Source organism: Mustela erminea, chromosome 1 (assembly GCF_009829155.1).
Source record: "Mustela erminea isolate mMusErm1 chromosome 1, mMusErm1.Pri, whole genome shotgun sequence".
NCBI classification, from domain to species: Eukaryota; Metazoa; Chordata; class Mammalia; order Carnivora; family Mustelidae; genus Mustela; species Mustela erminea.
Genome location: NC_045614.1, coordinates 86,627,995 through 86,647,695, shown reverse-complemented (window position 1 = coordinate 86,647,695; position 19,701 = coordinate 86,627,995). Strand labels below are relative to the sequence as shown.

The 19,701-nt window shown below is 41.7% G+C and overlaps 1 protein-coding gene across 4 annotated transcripts in view; it reads left to right on the top strand.

The window, feature by feature from the left end:
- PLCL2 (phospholipase C like 2) overlaps positions 1–19,701 on the top strand; it is a 191,130-nt gene that overhangs the window by 106,579 nt on the left and 64,850 nt on the right. For all 4 annotated transcript variants that reach the window (XM_032332263.1, XM_032332244.1, XM_032332253.1 and 1 more), the window contains exons 3-4: positions 10,196–12,682; positions 15,389–15,592. In XM_032332263.1, the coding sequence (XP_032188154.1) occupies positions 10,196–12,682; positions 15,389–15,592 (2,691 nt within the window). The remainder of the gene's footprint in view (positions 1–10,195; positions 12,683–15,388; positions 15,593–19,701) is intronic.

Below are 19,701 nucleotides of genomic sequence, written 5' to 3'. Positions count from 1 at the left end.
GTTTAGTGCGGCGTTGGCTAGCTTGAGTATGCCAGGAAAAAAATGGTAGAACTTCAGTTTCATTTTGTGAATGTTCTCCAATATACACAATCTGTTAGTCGCTAGCACATGTATTTAATAAACACACACACACATCTCAGAGGCATGCTCAGAAATAAGAGCACATGACCAGTATACAAAAAGCACTTCATTAAAACAATAAATGCTTTAAAATTGTTGTGAGAACCTCCCAAAAAAAGCAGATGGTTTCACTGGTGAACTCTAGCAGACATTTGAGGAAGAATTAACATAACTCTTCCTTTGTGTTTCTGTGGTATTAGTGGTAATGTCTCCTCTTCCCTTTCTGATTTGATGTATTTGAGTCCTCTCTCCCTTTTTCATGGTAAGTCTAGCTACAGGTTTGTCTATTTTGTTCACCTTAAAAAAAAAAAAAAACAACTCCTGGAATCACCGATCTTTCCCTTTGTCTTATTGGTCTCTCATTGATTTCCAGTCTGATCTTTGTTATTTCCTTCCTTCAAATAGTTTTTGGCTTAGGTTTGTTCTTTTTCTAGTTCTTTGAGGTATAAACTTAGGTTATTTGAGATTTTTCTTATTTCTTGATGTAGGCATTTATTGCTATGACCTCTTTCTTAAACAGTTCTTGTTGCATCCATGAGGTTTTAGTGTGTTGTATTTCCATTTTCATTTGTTTCAAGGCTTTTTCACCTACTGGTGGTTCAGTAGCATTTTATTTTATCTCTATGTACTTGTGAATTTTCAGATTTAGTCACATGATTGATTTCTAGTTTCAGACCATGGTGGTCAGAAAAGATGCTTGATTTCAGTCTTCTTAAATTTATTAAGATTTCTTTTATGACCTAACATATGATGTATTCTGAGAATGTTCCATCTGTGCTTGACAAGAATGTGGATCCTGTTGCCTTTGGATGGAAATTTCTGTATATATCTGCTAAATTCCTCTGGTCTACCATGTCAAAGGCCAGTGTCTCCTTATTGATTTTCTGTCTGGGAGATCTATCCGTTGATGTAAGTGGGGTATTAAAGTCCCCTATTATTACTGTATTGCTGTTTATTTCTCCATTCAGGTCTGTTAATATTTGCTTTATATATTTAGGTGCTCCTATGTCAGGTGCATAAATATTTACAAATGTCACATCCTTTTGTTGAGTTGACCCTCTGATCATTGAGATTACCAGTTTACCAGATTACCAGTTCATGAAAAGTGGCTACTGGCCAATACTGGTCAGCATTGGTCCCGCCAGGGGCTATGGACTATAAGAGCCCATTCCCTCAAAAAGTTTCTGCTTGAGAGATAAGGCGAACCCACATAAAACAATTAGAGAACTGAATAAGACTATAATTAAGTGTTAAATTATAGGGTAGAGACTTTAACTACTGTAAGAGTTTGGAGAAGAGACGGCATTGAGAGCACAGCCTTGTGAATGGTTTGGAACTTAAAAATATTTTATAGAAAGTGAACTTTCCCTTTTATTTGATTCATTCTCCCCCCCTCCCTTGGGCTAATTGTTCACACACACTAATCTCATATGCAAATGAATGATTGGATTAAAAAAGGCCCCAGGAATAAGTTTGTTTTGCCTATAAGATGGGAAATAATAAACAAGATGATTGCAAAGTAAATTATCTGTGAAAGAATTTTCCTTTTAAAGTTTAATTTTAAAATAATTGTGGAAATATAAAACTTCTGACTCAAAGAGCTACTGCCTCTTCCTTCTCTGTGGTGGGTGTGGTCCAAGACGGGCAACTCTGCAGGTCTGCCTGCTTACAGGTCTCTGTGAGGCTTTCCTGTTTGGTTTTTTAAAGATTTTATTTTGAAGTAATCTCTATATCTAACGTGAGGCTTGAACTCACAACTCCGAGATCAAGAGTTGTGTGCTGTACAAACTGAGCCAGCCAGGAGTCCCTGGAGCTTTCCTTCTGGGTCCTGACTAGCCCCACGGAGTCATCATTTCCCTCAGTACCACGTAGTGATGGATTTAAAGGTAAAAAGTGAGGAAAATATCCTTCTATGCTATACCGAAATAATGAAGAACCAGCACTATGTAGGTGGAAAAATTGTGATTGAGAAGCTATTCTTAGAATGGATCATACTGGAGGCTAAGATTATATACTACATGATTCAACTTGCATGGCTTTTGAAATTCAGTATGATTTACCAAACAGTTATTAACAATTAAAGTTATGTAACCACATCTTGAAATAGCGCTGTAGTATAGGAAGTCAACCGGCTTTATGATGTGCTGAATAAGGAATTATCATATACACAGTTGGGAAACACTGACAGTTTTCACACCAAAGTGGGCCACTTAAGTACCATTATTATAGATCATAAATTAAAATTCATTAGCATCAATATTTTCACTGGAATGTAAAGTAGCACTTGCATAGTTTATAGGAGCTCAGTGCTCACCATTAAGTTTTTCATTACTGGAGAAAACCCGATGAATTTTATTGCAGTTTACATTGGACATAGATGTACATTATGGTTTTACAAATTTACTTCAAATAAATATTTCAGTGGTAGTGAAGGTGTTTGACCAAAAGAGTGTTGTCATAAAAGTATCGTATTCCATTATGGTCTCCTGATTTCATAATTAAAGATCCTATTTTTTTTTTCAAGGCAGGTGCAACCCATCACATCAAATGAGCTCAAAGCTTTAACCTGACGTTGAAAACTTCATTTTATAGGACCTGGAAATGTGTTTTCTTTGCACATAGTTATTTTGAACACTGTAGGAAATAATATGGGTGTTTGAAGTAGAAGGGGTCATCTGAATAATTCTGTTCAGAAAGTGCTTTGAGTGAAGTTGTTTCAGTATTTTTTAGACAAAAATATTATGGGGATCATTGCTTTGTATTTTTCTTTTTATATACGAATACCTACATGTGAGTTAAATTATAATTCTCACTAAATTGATGGGATTTTAAATTAACAAAAGAAAAATAAATAAAATTAACAAAAGACATTGAGAACTGATTTATTTATTTGTGCCCTATGAATGTGGGCATACAACCTACTGAAGAGGGCATCTGGCTCCTTTTGACAGTTTCTCAATATATCTTGGGTATCACATCCACTTGGTTGTGCTTAAAAGTCCCCCAGGAGCATTAACTGGTAGCCTCAGTGAAACACGACCCAGAGGGGAACTGTGTTCATTCTGTTCCTTCTGGAATGGGACTAACTTCCAACAAATCCCAAGTGATTAGAGTACTGCAATTGCACATTTATAATCCTGTTCTTTTTATTATTCTTTCATGAAGAAATAATTTCAGCCTGAAATGTATTTATTGAACAGCACCTCACGCAGAGTGTACAAAACTTCAGGCAGCATTTTGAGTACTTTCCAGCTGTGAACTCATTTATTATTATAACAACCCTATGAAGTAGATACTATAAATAACACATGGGGGGCACAGGTACTTTTTTAAGTCTCTGTTTTACAGGTGGAAAGCTGGAGGACTAAAGACTATGTAATGCTAGCTTGCCTCTTGGGGCTCATAGTATTTCTGTGGGTGATTCCTAAATTAGAAAGTACATAAGCTATTGGATTATTTTGTTCCCCTTGGAATTAAGAAAACCTATTTTACAGCTATAAATAAGAATTCTTCCTATGACTGATTGGTTTTGCTGCTATTAGTGAAAATCTGTTCCTTATATCCATAAATTATGTGGTTTCCTTTTGTTTGCCTGTCTCTCAGTTTGTCATCTCTCTTTTGGATAGCCTTAAAATTTCCTTGACAGTCCTATAAAACATATACCCTTTGCCTTTAACATGTAAGGCTGACTTTCTTTTTTAGGAAATGATGATCTTTTTCTTTGCCTTTTGAAGTTTACGTTATTAAGGTGCATGACTCTAAACCTTTTTGAGAAAGAGGGATGGGTTTGCATTGCGTATCACTTTCAGAATCCACTCAGTCTTTTGAGGTCTCTGAAACCCACCTGTGAGCCTTCAGAGACTGACCTCTAGGTTAGGGACACCTTTGTGGCAGCACAGGAAAATTTAGGAACTGTAGTGCTTTAAAGGGGAATAACTTCTGAAAAAAATTCAGTACATTTGTAAGCCTGGTCAAGTAGATGCCGTGTGGCTAGATGTAAGTGGATCCCCTGTAATCCACTCCTGTTGTCATTGTTTTAAAGAGTGATTATTTTGAGAGAGAGAGAGAGAGAGAGAGAGAGAATGAGAACAAGCAGGGGGAGGGGCGGAGGGAGAGAATCTTTTGAGCAGATTCCATGCTGAGCGAGGAGCCAGATGCTGGGCTCGATCCCATAACCCATGAGATCATGACTTGAGCTGAAACCAAGAATCAGACGTTAACCAACTGAGCCCACCTAGGTGTCCCTGAATTGTTATTCTTATTTGTGTTCCTCTGTATATAACTTTAAGGTTTTTCTTTTTGTATTTGTTTTTGAACAATTTGACTGTGAGATGTCCAAGGGGTGTTTTGTGTGTGTGTGTGTGTGTGTCTGTCTCCTATAATGTGGACTGAATGCTGGGCATCATGTTTTGTAAAGACTGAAGTAAATAACACTTAGGCTCAGAAATGAACATGCCTCTTCATCTTCTGGGTCATTAATGTTGGGGAAGTTGAGCAAGTCTAGTCAATAATTGCATGGGTTTTGTATTTTGAGGCACCATTGTTACCTTTATTGTACCACTGACTTTAAATTCCTCCCCCAGTGGGCAACAATGTGTTTAGCGTGGAGACTAGAGTCCCAGAGGTTTACTTATTGTACCTGCTCTGCCCTCGGCTTTCATCCTCAGATGGCTGTGTGAAAAAGGAGTCCTTCTCCGTGTTCTTGCCCTACCTCCATGGTGCACGGCTTGCTCCTTGGTGCCAGGGTTCTGGGAAAGTCAGGAGGAGTTTTTTGTCCTCCTGATCTAGTTTCAGTATTCAGCAGCCATACGCTCCTGTTCATCAGGGTGGAACCTTGTGGGCACACCTGCCCTGCTCCCCTTAGCAGCCACACTCGGCCAGTGTCTGTGTGTAGTTGGGGCTGGAGACAGTCTTCTGCTCTCTCTTGGTGGTAATAGAGTTCTGCTTTTATTGGTGCAGGCTCCTGAATCCAAGAGGTTCTTCTACCCTTTGGGGCAGTAGATCTTTGCCTGGCTGTAGAGATAGATGGATTTTGCTTCTACCCTGACCTCAGTGGTGCTGGAGAAAGAGGGCTTGCTGCCCTTCCCTCAGTGGCTTAAGGCTTTTGCTTCAATATGAGAGGGTAGTTGGGGAAAGAGGCAGAGTTTCAATCTGCCCCCCATGTCTGTGCCCTGGAGAGGGGCTCTCTCTCCTGTTCTCCCAGTTTTTCTCAGGAGCACCCATGAAGCAGACCTACAAATGTGTGCAAAGTCTGCGTGTGTCTGGAGCTCCCTTTTATTCTACACTGATATCCTAGCCCACACTTGGCCTGTATGAATTCCTGAAAATCTTAGCCGACTTCTTATATGTGCGGCTTCCCTGGTGACCTCTCTCTTTCATGCCCTGTCAAATGTGAAGCAGTTTCTGGGTCTTGTCTGTCCTCGGAAGGGCCTGTCACTCTCTGGAATGCAGCTCCTTTGGTTGCTTTGTGACCACTGTTCTCTGATGGATAGAAGAAAACTTAAGATTTTATAGATAGTTTGGCTTTTTCTCATCCTGGTGGTAATGATGTTCTCTCTTGACTTTCCATATTCTGAGCTATCCTCTTGATGGTACCTGCTCACACACATGAGTTTCAATTCTCCTGTGGGTTCCCAAGCCAAAAGCTGATCTGCGGGTTCACAGACTCCTTGCCAAAGTTGGGCCAGGGTGAGCTCTGGGAATGCAGTAGAGGGCATCCTGGGAGAGGGAGGCCGTGAAGAGAGGAGCCTGTGGGCCAAGCAGCTCTCTTTATATGCAGTAAAGGGAATTCCACGTGAGCGGGAAGCAACATTTGGCCGTATCTAGCTTTTCTTCAAGTTATTTTATTCTTTTCAGTTCATCTGATTGTACAAAATGACCTTCAAAGTGACCGATTTTCCTCCAGATCCTTTTTTTTTTTTTTTTTTTTTTTTTTTGCCGTCTTTGCTCATCTTGGAGAGCACATCAAAGTTCTAATGATGAATGAGAAACCTTGCAAGGTAGCTCTGATGTGCCCAGCATGACTTCTTCCTTCAATTCAGCGTTCTTGTTACTGAGCTTAAGAAAGGCCAGGCTTTGCTGTGCTCCTTTAAGGGGCCTCAAGTTGCTTCTGGGGGCATCCTGTTTTCTTTTGTTAAGGATAGAAATTTCTTTAACCTGCTGTTTCTTAACTCTCTTTATTCCTAGGCCCCCTTCAGTTAACATAGAGATCTCAAGGTCTTTTTAAATGCTATTTCTAAACCAAATTAAATGACTTGACTCAAAACAAACCAGAAAGGCAAACAACTGCGTGGTTTTCATACTCCATCCCCTTCTTCCTTCTGATATGCCCCACCCCCAGCCCCCTCTGGAATCCCCACCTGTATCTAGAATTCAGCATTTCAGGGTTGATGTGGAGATGGGCTTTTCGAAAGCTGATTTTCCTTTAGACCGAACATTTGTTTCGTGTTTCTTCTCTTGGTGTTATTAAGTGCTGATAGAGTATCAGAAGTTTATATTCTCTTATATTTGCCACTGAGAAGCTTTAGATGGTGAGTGCTTAAAATGGAAGAACCAGCTTCGAAACATCACACTGTTTTTAGAAGCATTTTGAGACATCTTTATCTCAGCAGAAACTTACATCTTTTCCTCTGGTTTTAGGTGATTAGTTCATGTAAACTATATGAATTTTGTTTTCTGTAGATAAAAAGACTATATAGGTAGCACCTTTCACTGTTAAATTTAAACTAAGTAACATTAGAAGTGAATATAGGAAAGAGACTCCAGCCGTGGTGTTGATCAGCTTCTGAGTTTATGCAAGTACAGCAGACCCTTGAATGGCGAGGGTTTGAGCTGTACGGGTCACTTAGACATGGACTTTTTTTCCCAATAAATACAGTGAAGTGCTGTAAATGTATTTTCTGTTCTCGACGATTTTCTTAAAAACATTTTCTGTAGCTTAGTTTATTGTAAGAATATAGCATGTAATACATAACATGCCAAGTATGTATTAATAAACTATGTGTTACCGGGAAGGCTATGGGTCAGTAGCAGGCTCTGAGTGGTTGAGTTTTGGAGAATCAGAAGTGATTAGCAGATTTTCAACTGTGTGAGGGATGGGCACCCCAAACCCTCGAGTTGTTCAAGGGTGAGCTGTACTAGATCACACCTGGGCTGAAAAGTGAAAGCCGAGTAGGTGTGGGATAAAGATTCTGGGAGTCAGGTCAAATGGGGACCTGGATCTCCTGCTATTTGAGCCTCGGTTGTTCCTCCCTCCCACACAGGGGCTTCTGTCCTTCTCTTCTCTTCGTCTGGGCCATGGGGGCTGGCCTGCCTTCACATCCACCTGCAGCTTCCAGCCAGTGGTTCAGGTTCATCCGGTGGTGAGAGCAAGCTCGCACATCCGTTCTCCTGTTTGGTCTCCAAGCAAGCACCCTGTTGGTATTTGCTAATAGCTTCATCTGTTGGAGAGGAAGGAGGCCGTGATGTGCTCTGGAGAGGACAGGATGGTTCTGGATCACAGCAGACAAGGGGGAAGAGACAGGAAGATCTCTTGTAAGGGAAGTCCCTGCTGTCATTATATCAGCTTATGTTGGGGTGACCGTCATGTGCCTGTGTCTGCAATGAAGGATCAGAACTCACCAATCAAAACCTGGCTGGCTTGCAAAAAGCAGGGCAATGTTTTGAAAGCCTCAAGTGTAGTGGTTAAGCTCCTGTCTGTCCCACAAATGGGGGTGTGTGAACACATAAGTATGTTATTAGCGTGCTTTGTGATTTGGCTTTTTCTTCTTAATAACAAAGAGAACTATGAATCTGAAATGTACCAATTGTAATACAATAGAAAGTAGTAGGTGAGTATTAATCAGTATGTTAAGATGGACAGAATGAAAGATTACGGTGCTGAGAAAATGCTATATGTATTTTTAATGGATAAATGGGTAAGCAACTTCATTTATCTTTGTGACTTCTTTTTACTAGTGGCACTTTAGAGATATAATTTGTAACGATTATAACATTCCCTTACTTAATTAGTGTGTTGTCTTTACTAAAGGTACATGTTTGTTTTTAAAGGTAAAGCAACTGTCATTCTGAAAAATTGGAAATTTATACATTTGTTTCAGGCCCTTATGCATGGTTGATTACAGATTTAATTTCACGCCAACTCACTTAAATAGATAGAACACAGGCTATGCTTTAGGGGTTTGGAAGAGCTATGATACAATTCATCTTATGGATACAACTGCCACAGTTTTTATATGTTTTGCACTTTATTGTTCTGAGGATTCACTTGCAAAGAAATACTCTACTTTGTGGCTTTTATGTTGTATCTTGGCATTTAAAAAGCCTCTGTGGTTCATTTTGAAACTTTAAGGGAAATGATAACCATATGATTTAAAGTTTAAGTTTAATTACCTCCTGCAAATTGTTTTGGAAGTATAGGTAGTTAAAAAGTAAGAGTGGTTTTAAATTTCGGATGCAGAGACTGGCATAATCACTCTCTAAAATGTAGAGATTTTACTCAAAATAGATTCTTTCCAAAGCAGAAAAGTTAGAATCGCTTTTGTCTAATACTCTTCATGCTCTTCTCTTCATTGCCACAGAAGTTATATAATCTCAACCTCCACGTCTACTCCCTGTGTGTGAATAGAATGACTTACTGGAAATTTATCAAAAATATCACATACTTCCTGAAAGGCAACATCATGTTTTAGATGAAAATTGTGAAAGATGCTTTGAGGTCATTTGAGCATTTTATAAAAAGGTGATAAAGGTGTCTGTACAGGGAAGGAACTTCAATACACACATAGCTATGGCATCAGCCTCTTAAGGCGGGCACCTGTGACACTGAGCAGGGAAGTTGAGGGCTATGCCCTTGAAGATGCAGACTTCTTCAGAAACAGATGCTGCTTAGAGTGTTTCCCTTGATGGCGTTCACAACCTGGTGATGCTGCACATACTTAGGTGACATTGTTCTGAGCACTAGCCCTGTGCGTGGCAGCAGGCTTTAATAAATCCAGCTCTAGGGTGACAGAAGCACCCTCAGCTGTCCTCCCTCCCAGACTCAGTACAACTGCAGCTGCAGAACCGTACGTGTGCGAAGTCTGGAGAACCGTGACTAATCGGAGACACTGAAGAGCCAGGAATTTTGGCTGGAATTTCAGTGTCTACTCATTTAACACACAGTTTAGTGGTCAGTATTTAGCTGTTTCTGGATTTTTGGTGTTTCCAGAAATAGCCCAGATATCTTAGTGAGTCCAAGTGGTCAGGAAGTGGTTTTCAAACTTCAGTGAGCCTCCCCTTCACCTAGAGTATTGCTTACAGTGCAAATTCCTGAGCACTACCCCCTAGAGATCTGATCCCATGAGCCTAGGAATCTGCATTTTAATCAGGTAAGCCAGGTGGTTCTGAGGCAAGTGGACAGGCCTTTGAGGAACACTAGTGTGGGAGATACATTCAGATGCAGAGTCCGCCTCATGGGTGTATGAATACTGTGCGGTTGGGCAGGCCCCACACTCAGTAAGGCCCTGTACTTGAATCAGTACTCTTCTGTCACCTTAAAATTCTTAACAATTTTTTTTTTTTTCTTTTGAGAGAGAGAGACTGGGGAGGGGCAGAGGGAGAGGAGAGAGAATCTTAAGCAGGCTCTGCACATTCAGTGCAGAGCCTAATGAGGGCTTGCCCTCATGGCCCTTGATTGAGATCATGATCTGAGCTGAAATCAAGAGTCAGAAGCTTAACTGACTGAGCCCCCAAGAGCCCCTAAAATGCTTAACAAGTTTTGAATAAGGAGTCCTGCATTTTCATTTTTCCCTGAGCCCTGCAAATTAAGCAGTCCATTCTCTGTACAGGATTTTATTTTGTATTACTGAAATTGTGTTTCTTGACACCCATGGGCTTGCAATTATTCAATAATGATTTTTTACCTGTTTATATTAGACTGCAAACTCTAGGCTGCTTCTAAGCTCTAGAAGTGATTATCATTTATCATAGATCATTCAATAGGATTTTTTTGAAGAAATTAAATTTTTATTCCTAGTCTTGAACACAGAAACCCATGTTTATGTTATTCTTTTACACTTTTTTTTCCCTCTCCCAGGATGGTACAAAACAGAAAAGAGAACGGAAGAAGACCGTGTCTTTTAGTAGCATGCCGACAGAGAAGAAGATCAGCAGTGCAAGTGATTGCATCAATTCAATGGTCGAGGGTTCCGAACTCAAAAAGGTTCGCTCCAACTCCAGGATTTACCATAGGTACTTTTTACTGGATGCTGACATGCAGAGCCTGAGGTGGGAACCTTCTAAGAAGGATTCCGAGAAAGCCAAGATTGATATCAAATCCATCAAGGAAGTGAGAACAGGAAAAAATACAGACATATTCCGCAGCAATGGCATTTCTGACCAGATATCTGAAGATTGTGCATTTTCAGTCATATATGGAGAGAACTATGAGTCACTTGATTTGGTTGCCAATACTGCAGATGTTGCGAACATCTGGGTTACGGGACTGCGGTACCTAATTTCTTATGGAAAACATACACTTGATATGTTAGAAAGTAGCCAAGACAACATGAGGACTTCTTGGGTTTCACAAATGTTTAGTGAAATTGATGTAGATAACCTTGGACATATAACTCTGTGTAATGCTGTGCAGTGTATCAGAGACCTCAATCCTGGTTTAAAAACTAGCAAAATTGAGCTTAAGTTCAAAGAATTGCACAAATCCAAGGACAAAGCTGGTACTGAAGTCACAAAGGAAGAATTTGTTGAGGTTTTCCATGAGCTTTGTACCAGACCCGAAATTTATTTCCTTTTAGTTCAGTTTTCAAGCAATAAAGAATTTCTTGATACCAAGGACCTTATGATGTTTCTTGAGGCAGAGCAGGGTGTGGCACATATAAATGAGGAAATAAGCCTTGAAATTATTAGCAAATATGAGCCATCTAAAGAAGGTCAGGAAAAGGGCTGGCTTTCCATAGATGGGTTCACTAAGTACCTTATGTCCCCTGATTGTTATATATTTGATCCAGAACATAAGAAGGTCTGTCAAGATATGAAGCAACCTTTGTCTCATTACTTTATAAACTCATCTCATAATACATACTTAATAGAGGATCAGTTCCGAGGTCCCTCTGACATCACGGGATACATCCGAGCTCTTAAAATGGGTTGCCGGAGTGTTGAACTGGATGTGTGGGATGGGCCAGATAACGAACCTGTAATTTACACGGGCCACACCATGACCTCTCAGATTGTCTTCCGCAGCGTCATTGATATTATTAACAAGTATGCATTCTTTGCTTCAGAGTACCCTCTTATCTTGTGTTTAGAAAATCACTGTTCTATTAAACAGCAGAAGGTAATGGTTCAGCACATGAAGAAGATTTTAGGGGACAAACTCTATACAACATCGCCCAATGTGGAGGAATCTTACCTACCATCCCCAGATGTCCTGAAAGGGAGGATACTAATTAAAGCAAAGAAGCTGTCCTCAAACTGCTCTGGTGTTGAAGGGGACGTTACCGATGAAGATGAAGGTGCAGAAATGTCTCAGAGGATGGGCAAAGAGAACGTGGAGCAGCCCAACAATGTGCCTGTGAAGCGATTTCAGCTCTGTAAAGAACTGTCTGAGCTGGTGAGCATCTGTAAGTCCGTTCAGTTCAAAGAATTTCAGGTATCATTTCAGGTTCAGAAGTACTGGGAGGTCTGTTCGTTTAACGAAGTGCTTGCCAGCAAATATGCCAATGAAAACCCTGGGGACTTTGTGAATTACAACAAACGTTTTCTTGCCAGGGTTTTCCCCAGCCCAATGAGAATTGACTCCAGTAATATGAACCCTCAAGATTTTTGGAAGTGTGGCTGTCAGATCGTAGCCATGAACTTTCAGACCCCAGGCCTGATGATGGACCTAAATATTGGCTGGTTTCGGCAGAACGGAAACTGCGGCTACGTCCTCCGGCCGGCCATCATGAGGGAAGAGGTTTCTTTCTTCAGTGCCAACACGAAGGACTCCGTGCCAGGAGTCTCACCGCAGCTTCTTCACATTAAGATCATCAGCGGGCAGAACTTTCCCAAACCCAAAGGATCAGGTGCCAAAGGGGATGTGGTGGATCCTTACGTCTATGTGGAGATTCACGGAATCCCTGCCGACTGTGCAGAACAAAGGACAAAAACCGTGCACCAGAATGGAGATGCTCCCATTTTTGATGAAAGCTTCGAATTTCAGATCAACCTACCTGAACTGGCCATGGTGCGCTTTGTAGTACTGGATGATGACTACATTGGGGATGAGTTCATTGGCCAGTACACAATTCCCTTTGAATGTTTACAGACAGGCTACCGCCACGTCCCCCTGCAGTCCTTGACTGGAGAGGTCCTTGCGCATGCCTCTTTGTTTGTCCACGTGGCTATTACTAACCGAAGAGGAGGAGGGAAACCTCATAAAAGGGGCCTTTCTGTGAGAAAAGGGAAGAAATCCAGGGAATATGCGTCTTTAAGAACACTGTGGATTAAAACTGTGGACGAGGTGTTCAAGAATGCCCAGCCCCCTATCCGGGATGCCACAGATCTGAGAGAGAATATGCAGGTATGCTCTTGGGTTTAAGTATTTCCTTAATGGCTTTTCTTCACAGTGCTCCCTCTGCACCGTCCACGAATACTTTGAGGGCTTTGGGGTTTACAACAGTATGTTTCATTTTCAGTAATTTGTAAATCCCAATTTGTTATTAGAACATTTACCAGTAGTCTCATCTTTTTTTATCATTTGCATTTCTAGAACTGCAGTTGGTATCGAAAATACTGATAATGCATTAGAATAAACCAGTTTTGTTGCTGTCTCACATAAGCACAGCCTAGTCATTGTCTGCTTCACAGATCTCCATTGTTTTCTAAGAGTGTACATGGGAATCTCCGGTTTTCCAGAATATCCTTTAGCTGGAACACACTTTGATGACCTACCAAACTAAAAGGCCCATGTTCCAACCCTTTCTTCTGGAGCTGTATTGCTAGGAAAATAGCAAGCACTTAAGTGATCTGATGTGTGTGTGTTTTGAGCTGCCTCTTGTTTTTGGAAGACGGTTGTTCAAGTGTTTGAGTAAATGACGTGTGGCGTCTGTATTTATTAGAAGTCTAAGATAATAATTACCTCTAAACTGTGTAATGGCTAAAAGCAGTCAGGAATTAATTAAGGATCGTCCGCATGTCCAGCAGTGTGCCAGGGCCTGCCTCACACAGCTTCTGGCCGTTTCCTACCCCAGTGTGTGAGAGTGCCTGCCACTCTGTGGTAACTGCTCTGTGTGTGTTTATTAGAACATATATATTAAATATATTAGCTGGTTATATAACTATAAATAACTACTACAAGAAGAATGCCACCAGCAAGTAAAATCTGACTGAGAATATTCAGCAGATTTCAACCCTGCACAGATTTTATAGATACATCATTCATAAAAAGACCTTGCCACAATAGAGGAATTTTATTCTCTTCCTCTCCAATTCGAAGCTTTAACAGAGACCTGAAGGGCTCTTCCCTGTTTCTGAGAGCAAGAATAGCTTGGGAAACCCTTAGCTCAGAGCAAGGCACACTGTTGTCACCTGCCCTAGGGCTGTGCGTGCCCCAGCACTCCCGCGGGGATCCTCTGGAGCTCTAGCATCCTGCGTCCAGAGTCCTGTGTCTGTGCCACGCCCGGCAGAGCGGTCGGTGGCAGGGTTAATGGGCACCTGTCGCACAGAGAGTCTGGGCCCTGAGGACGCAGCCATGAACAAGCAGTGCCTTCAGCTGCAAGCAAGCAGCGGGGAGGGAAGTGGACCGTGAGCAGGTGAATGAGCAAATAGGACAGTTGCAGACACTAGCAAGAGCTACGAAGAAGATAACACAGGGAGGTGTGATGGAGTGATTGGGAGACCCTCCCCCCCGAGGCAAGGTTTGGTGTCACAAGCAGTCACTATCCAAGAGATTTTGAGTGAAATGTCCTTAAAAGTCCACGTTTCAAGAGATATGAAAGAAAATGTTTGAGAAAACCAAAGTGCTGCTCATTTCTTAGACTGGGGTATCTGAGAACAGAAGATACAGGACTTAGAAGGCCTGGATTCTTCTCCTCTGGCCACCATGCTCAGCCCAGAGCAGGACCCAAGTGCACCTGGAATAGCTCCCATTTTGGTTAGAATTTACCGGTTGTTATAGGACAGTAATTAAAAGCATAAACCTCAGCATCAACAGATTCCAGGTAAAATTTTGACTCCTTCCCTCACCAGCTGAGTGACCTTAGGGAAACAACAGAGAGAGGTCAAAGCCGAGACTCCACTTCTCACCCACAGCACAGCCTGTTGGGAGTATTAAGTGAGGGAATGGTACTAGGTACTCCTACTGGCTTAGCACTTGGTAAGTGCTCTAAGAATGCCAACCATGACATTTGACAGTGTCAAGGGGTTTTCTTTACCAGAGATTTTAATGGCATAGCTCTGGTGGTGGGTGAGAAAAGAGAGAAGGGGATGGTGGGGGAGAAACGTTGCACTCAGTGGACATGCTAATAGGGAGGGTATCCTACTGGGCAGACCTCTCCAGTAAACTGCTTTGTCCTTAAAATTCCTTAGATTTTCTGTAGTTTGCTGGCAATCCTCGGCATCCCTTGGCTGGTAGATCTCTGTCTTCACATGACTTCCAAAGCTAAGAGAGATAGAGCAGTCCGTCTCTCATGCCCTCAGAGGAACAAACCATATCAAACCTTGATCTTGGACTTTTAGCCTCCATAACTGAGACAAAAAGCTTGTTGTTTAAACAAAAAACAAAAACAAACAAATAAAAAATTCCTTTCTATTTGGAACCAGTGTAAATGGGTGAAAAACACTAAAGTTTCTTCCTTGCAAATATTCCTTTCCTTTTTGGATGGCTGGAATATTTGATGCTTACTTTAAACCTGATTTGATTTTTTTTTCCTCTACCTTTTTTGAACACAGAAGTCATTCTTTTTGTTTGCTCATGATTGCATATATCAGCCTTAGCACCACCGTGAACTTTTATCTGAAAAGAGGCTTTATCTTTCAGATGAATTTACTTACTCACATCTTCTGTACTTTTGATAAATTGGATTGAAAATGTCTGTAACTGTATTTACTTTGGAAAATAGCCACTTTTCCCTGGTATGGGATAATCATTGGTTAATTCTGTCATGACATTGCTAATAATGGTTGTACCAGGCAGTTGAAGTATAATCAAGTCTATCAAGTAGAATATCCACGAGAAATTAAAAGCTCCAGTTAATAAGTAAGCGCCTCCTCTCTTTCCACTGAACAGAATGCTGTGGTGTCATTCAAGGAGCTGTGCGGCCTCTCGTCTGTGGCCAATCTCATGCAGTGCATGTTGGCGGTGTCTCCCCGCTTCCTGGGACCCGACAACACGCCGCTGGTGGTCCTGAATCTGAGCGAGCAGTACCCCACGATGGAGTTGCAGGGAATTGTGCCTGAGGTTCTAAAGAAGATTGTAACAACTTATGACATGGTGAGTTATTCTTTGTATTTTTATGGAGCCTGGGTGAGAGAGAGATCTTAAGACAAAACACCAGACATACTCAGGCACTCTTGCTAGGGTGAGCTTTCCCATTTCGTGCTTCATTTATCTATGTTGGAAAAATGATTCCTCTGACCTTGCTGCATTTGAAAGAGCTCAGTATTTTATCGGTGTTGTTTTAGAGAGTAGGATTCAGAAATACTTGCCTCCGTCGGATTAAATAGTGGTTTGCTTTTCAAGAACGTATCTGAACTGAAGCATGTGCTCGAAGAATTTTTTTTATCTTTCTCTGCATCCAGCCCTTGATTTGCTCATTTTTATTTTGTTTTCATTGTTCAGGCTGGTAGAACTGAGAAATTTAATTATCTTCTAAAATAAATTTTAAGCACCATTAGGGGCAATTGCTTCCATCTCGTGATTATAATGTGTGATGCTTTCCTTCCTTACAGCAACTGCTCTGAGATACCTGTAATTCATAATCAACTTAACACTAATGAGGTATCCTCAGGATACCTAGAATATTACATTTTTGTGCTTACATGTATCGCATTTTCATTAATCCTATCCTGGTCTTATTGTACTTTTTGACTTATCGTAGCTCTGAGGGAGAATTAGTGGGTGAAGAGCACTGTTTCGACCCCAGGATGTCGTGGAGGCCGTCAGCACTTGGGGGTGCGGACAGTTGCTCTCCAGCCTGCAAGGTTAAGGGTGTGGGACGCTCCTCTCCCAGATGGGCCAGGCTGGCAGCCTGGGAGACTGGAGAGGCCGTCTCTACCACCTCTTCTACACAAAATGCATGGACTACAACCACAAAACACTAGGCCTCGAGTGATGTAGCTGCTGTGGTTAAAGACAAAATGGGAGTGGCATCAGAAGACTTAACAGAAATATTTTCGACCGTTCTAGAACTGGATCTGAAAGCTTTAATTCAGAGGAGTTTATACAATTCAAAGGAAAGACAAAACCAGATTAGGCCACCATTTCCCACAGTGTGTTCAGAGGAACATTGACTTCTTAGGGGATTAGTAAATGTCACATGGGAGAAAGGGCTCCATGGTAAAGCAATTTGGGGAAATACTGATTTGAATAAAACTAATCATATGTCTTTACTGTGGGATATCTTAGGGCTTTTGCTGACACTCTGAGTTCCCAAGGGGGCGATACATAGAGAATGCCCTCTTTCACAAGCTGACTGGACCAAGGGGTACTATTTCCAAAAACGGAAGTTCTAAATACCTTTGTTCTTGGTCTTCTTCACTTCCTGATCTTATTCGCTCAAGTGTTCAGGCAAAGAAGATCTGGAAGTACGAGTCAGTAGAATGCAGTATTTTAAACAGCGTATCCATTCATTACCTACCTTTTTCCTAGAGTCCTGCACAGTAGCCACACAGTTTAGCAGATACGTATTAGTCCCCTACTATTTCTAGCTTAGAATTCATAGTAGTGTGAGCGATCTAATGACCAAACAGTGGGCTCTGCAGGCATACTGCAGAGAGTGGCGGTCAACCTGAAGAAAGAGGGAAGGCCAGGGGCAAGTTTGTCTCAACACTGGGGAGAGAGCTGTGCTGGGTGCTGCGGGGGCTGTAAGAATGAACTTGGGTCGCCCCTGTCCTCAGGGAGCCATCCAGTCCACTGGTAGGTAAGGGAGGCAGCTCGGGAGCAAAGCATGGGACACTTATGCTGTGCTCCTTTGCAGCAAAAAGTGGAAGGGTAGGAAAACAGGTAAAAATGGGAAAGTTTGGAGAACTCTTTCACACTGTGGCTGAGGCCACCTCGTTAGTTCCCACCTCCTCATGTTTTATGAGAAGAAGCCAGAAGAGGTAGCTGATGATGCATGTAAATGCTTCCTAAGCTTAAGCCACATACGAAATCGTTAGACATCTTGTAGATCTCTTTTGTTCACAAAAATCTAGCACGGCTTAGACCCTTGGGGCTTCACAGATCTCTGTAGCAATCCCACAGTGACATTTCTTCATGGTAACCTTTTTTTTTTTTTAAGATTTCATTTATTTATATGACAGAGATCACAAGTAGCAGAGAGGTAGGCAGAGAGAGAGAGAGAGTGAGGGAAGCAGTTTCCCTGCTGAGCAGAGAGCCCGATGTGGGACTCGATCCCAGGACCCTGAGATCATGACCTGAGCTGAAGGCAGCGGCTTAACCCACTGAGCCACCCAGGTGCCCCATGGTAACCTTTTTACCAGGAACTTTCCGAGAGTGGGGTGATGGCACCCCACGTGGGTGATAACAGGGGCGACTGGACAAGGGTGAGGACCCAGGACCTAGACCAGCAGCTGAGTGCTGACCACGGAGCTTCTCAGGGTTCATGGCAAAGAGGCTTCTGGATGACAGGACCTCCCAGTGCCCACCACAAGATCCGGCACAGGAATCCCTCAGAGCTCCTAGCTCCCTGCCCCTTCTTCTCCTGGACTCCTGAATGATAACTCTTAACCACAAAACTCTTATTTGCACATAACTGGATAGCTGTATTGCTGCAGAAGTGCTCAGACAGAATGCTTTAGCGTGTTCAAATCTTTTAAACTGTGAAATTTACTCATATAATGTTTAATGGACATAGCTGTGCTGCATTACACCCCTAGCTCTATCGATTTGTTCTGTTTTAACTCCATCTGAAAAAGTAAGCCATAAAATACTTAAAATTAAATTCAAACTATTATAATTTTAATTTTAAAATAACATTGCTACAGCAATAACTCTTGTAATACTTGTATTTTATATTTCTTTTTTTAAAATAATTTCATGGTTTCTTACCTTGTGACAATTAATTTATTAAAGCTAGCTAAAGGAGTGTGGATGGGAAGTATGCTAATGTGCTGGACAGTCCAGAACCTTACATATAGCTCTTTATTTTTGTAATGTTATGTTGAGCTTTACCCAAAATTAACCTTGGAAGTAAGATCTTATTTCATTTTGTTGACTTCCCATTTATATTACGAAGGCTGCAAGAGAGAAGTAAGAGTAGTGTGAGAAACCCCCTCCAGGACTCCTGTGTCGTTGTCTATCTGCACTGCTGAAGCTCACCCTCTGGGGAGGCCAGGGCCCTGCATGCCGTGTCCTAAGAGTGTGCAGTTATGTATTTATGCTGTCACGACTGTGATTACTTCTCAGTGTCTAAACTCTTGTTAATAAGCCAACATATAAAAAATGTGCCATTTCTTTGGGAAAAAGGAGAATGCAGAGAAGGAATTGATCATGCAAATATGAACAACCTGTAAACCATTCTGGAGGCTAGGAAAGAATGGCCCTGTCTAGGGTGGCCACATATCTTGGTCTTCCTGTTGACACATCTCTTGCCCCAGAGTAATTATTAATAGTTCCCCCTTTAACTCTTAGAAGTGTCTCTATCGAGGGCGCTTAGGTGGCTTATTCGGTTAAGCATCTGCTTTCAGCTCAGGTCATGATCCCGAAGTCCTGTAACTGAGCCTTGCACTGGGCTCCCTGCTCAGTGGGGAGTCTGCTTCTCCATCTTTTTTTGCTCCTCCCCCTGTTTGTGCTTGCTTTCTCTCTCTCTCTCTTTCCCAAATAAATAAATAAATAAATCTTAAAAAAAAAAAAAAAAGAAGTGACCCTATTTAGATAATTAGTTGTATGGTTACCCTATCCATGGCCCCTAGATTGTCTTAATGGCCCTTGATCAATCAACAAATGGATCTTCTAAATTGTCCAAACTGTGGTTTTGCACTATGTGTGGTCCCTCCTTGGGTGCTAGAAGTGGTGAGGTTTAATCCTTGGTCAAAGTCATGTAGGTGTCAGAGCCATGCAGGAGTAGAGGAAGAAGAGAAGTACAGACACCTTCTTAGGCTAGGCAGATTGGGGTGGGGGGTATTGAAAACAAGGACTGGACTGCTATGGAGAGTAGAATGGCCATATGTTGGTCAGACAAATAAGCCTTTTCTCCCCTTGAGGTGTTTACAGTATAATAAAGGAGATAAAGTATATCCATAGATAGTAAGATGATACATAACAGATATTTTAAAATGTGTAAACGAGGGATGCCTAGGTGGCTCAGTGGGTTAAAGCCTCTGCCTTCAGCTCGGGTCACGATCTCAGGGTCCTGGAATCGAGCCCTGCATCGGGCTCTC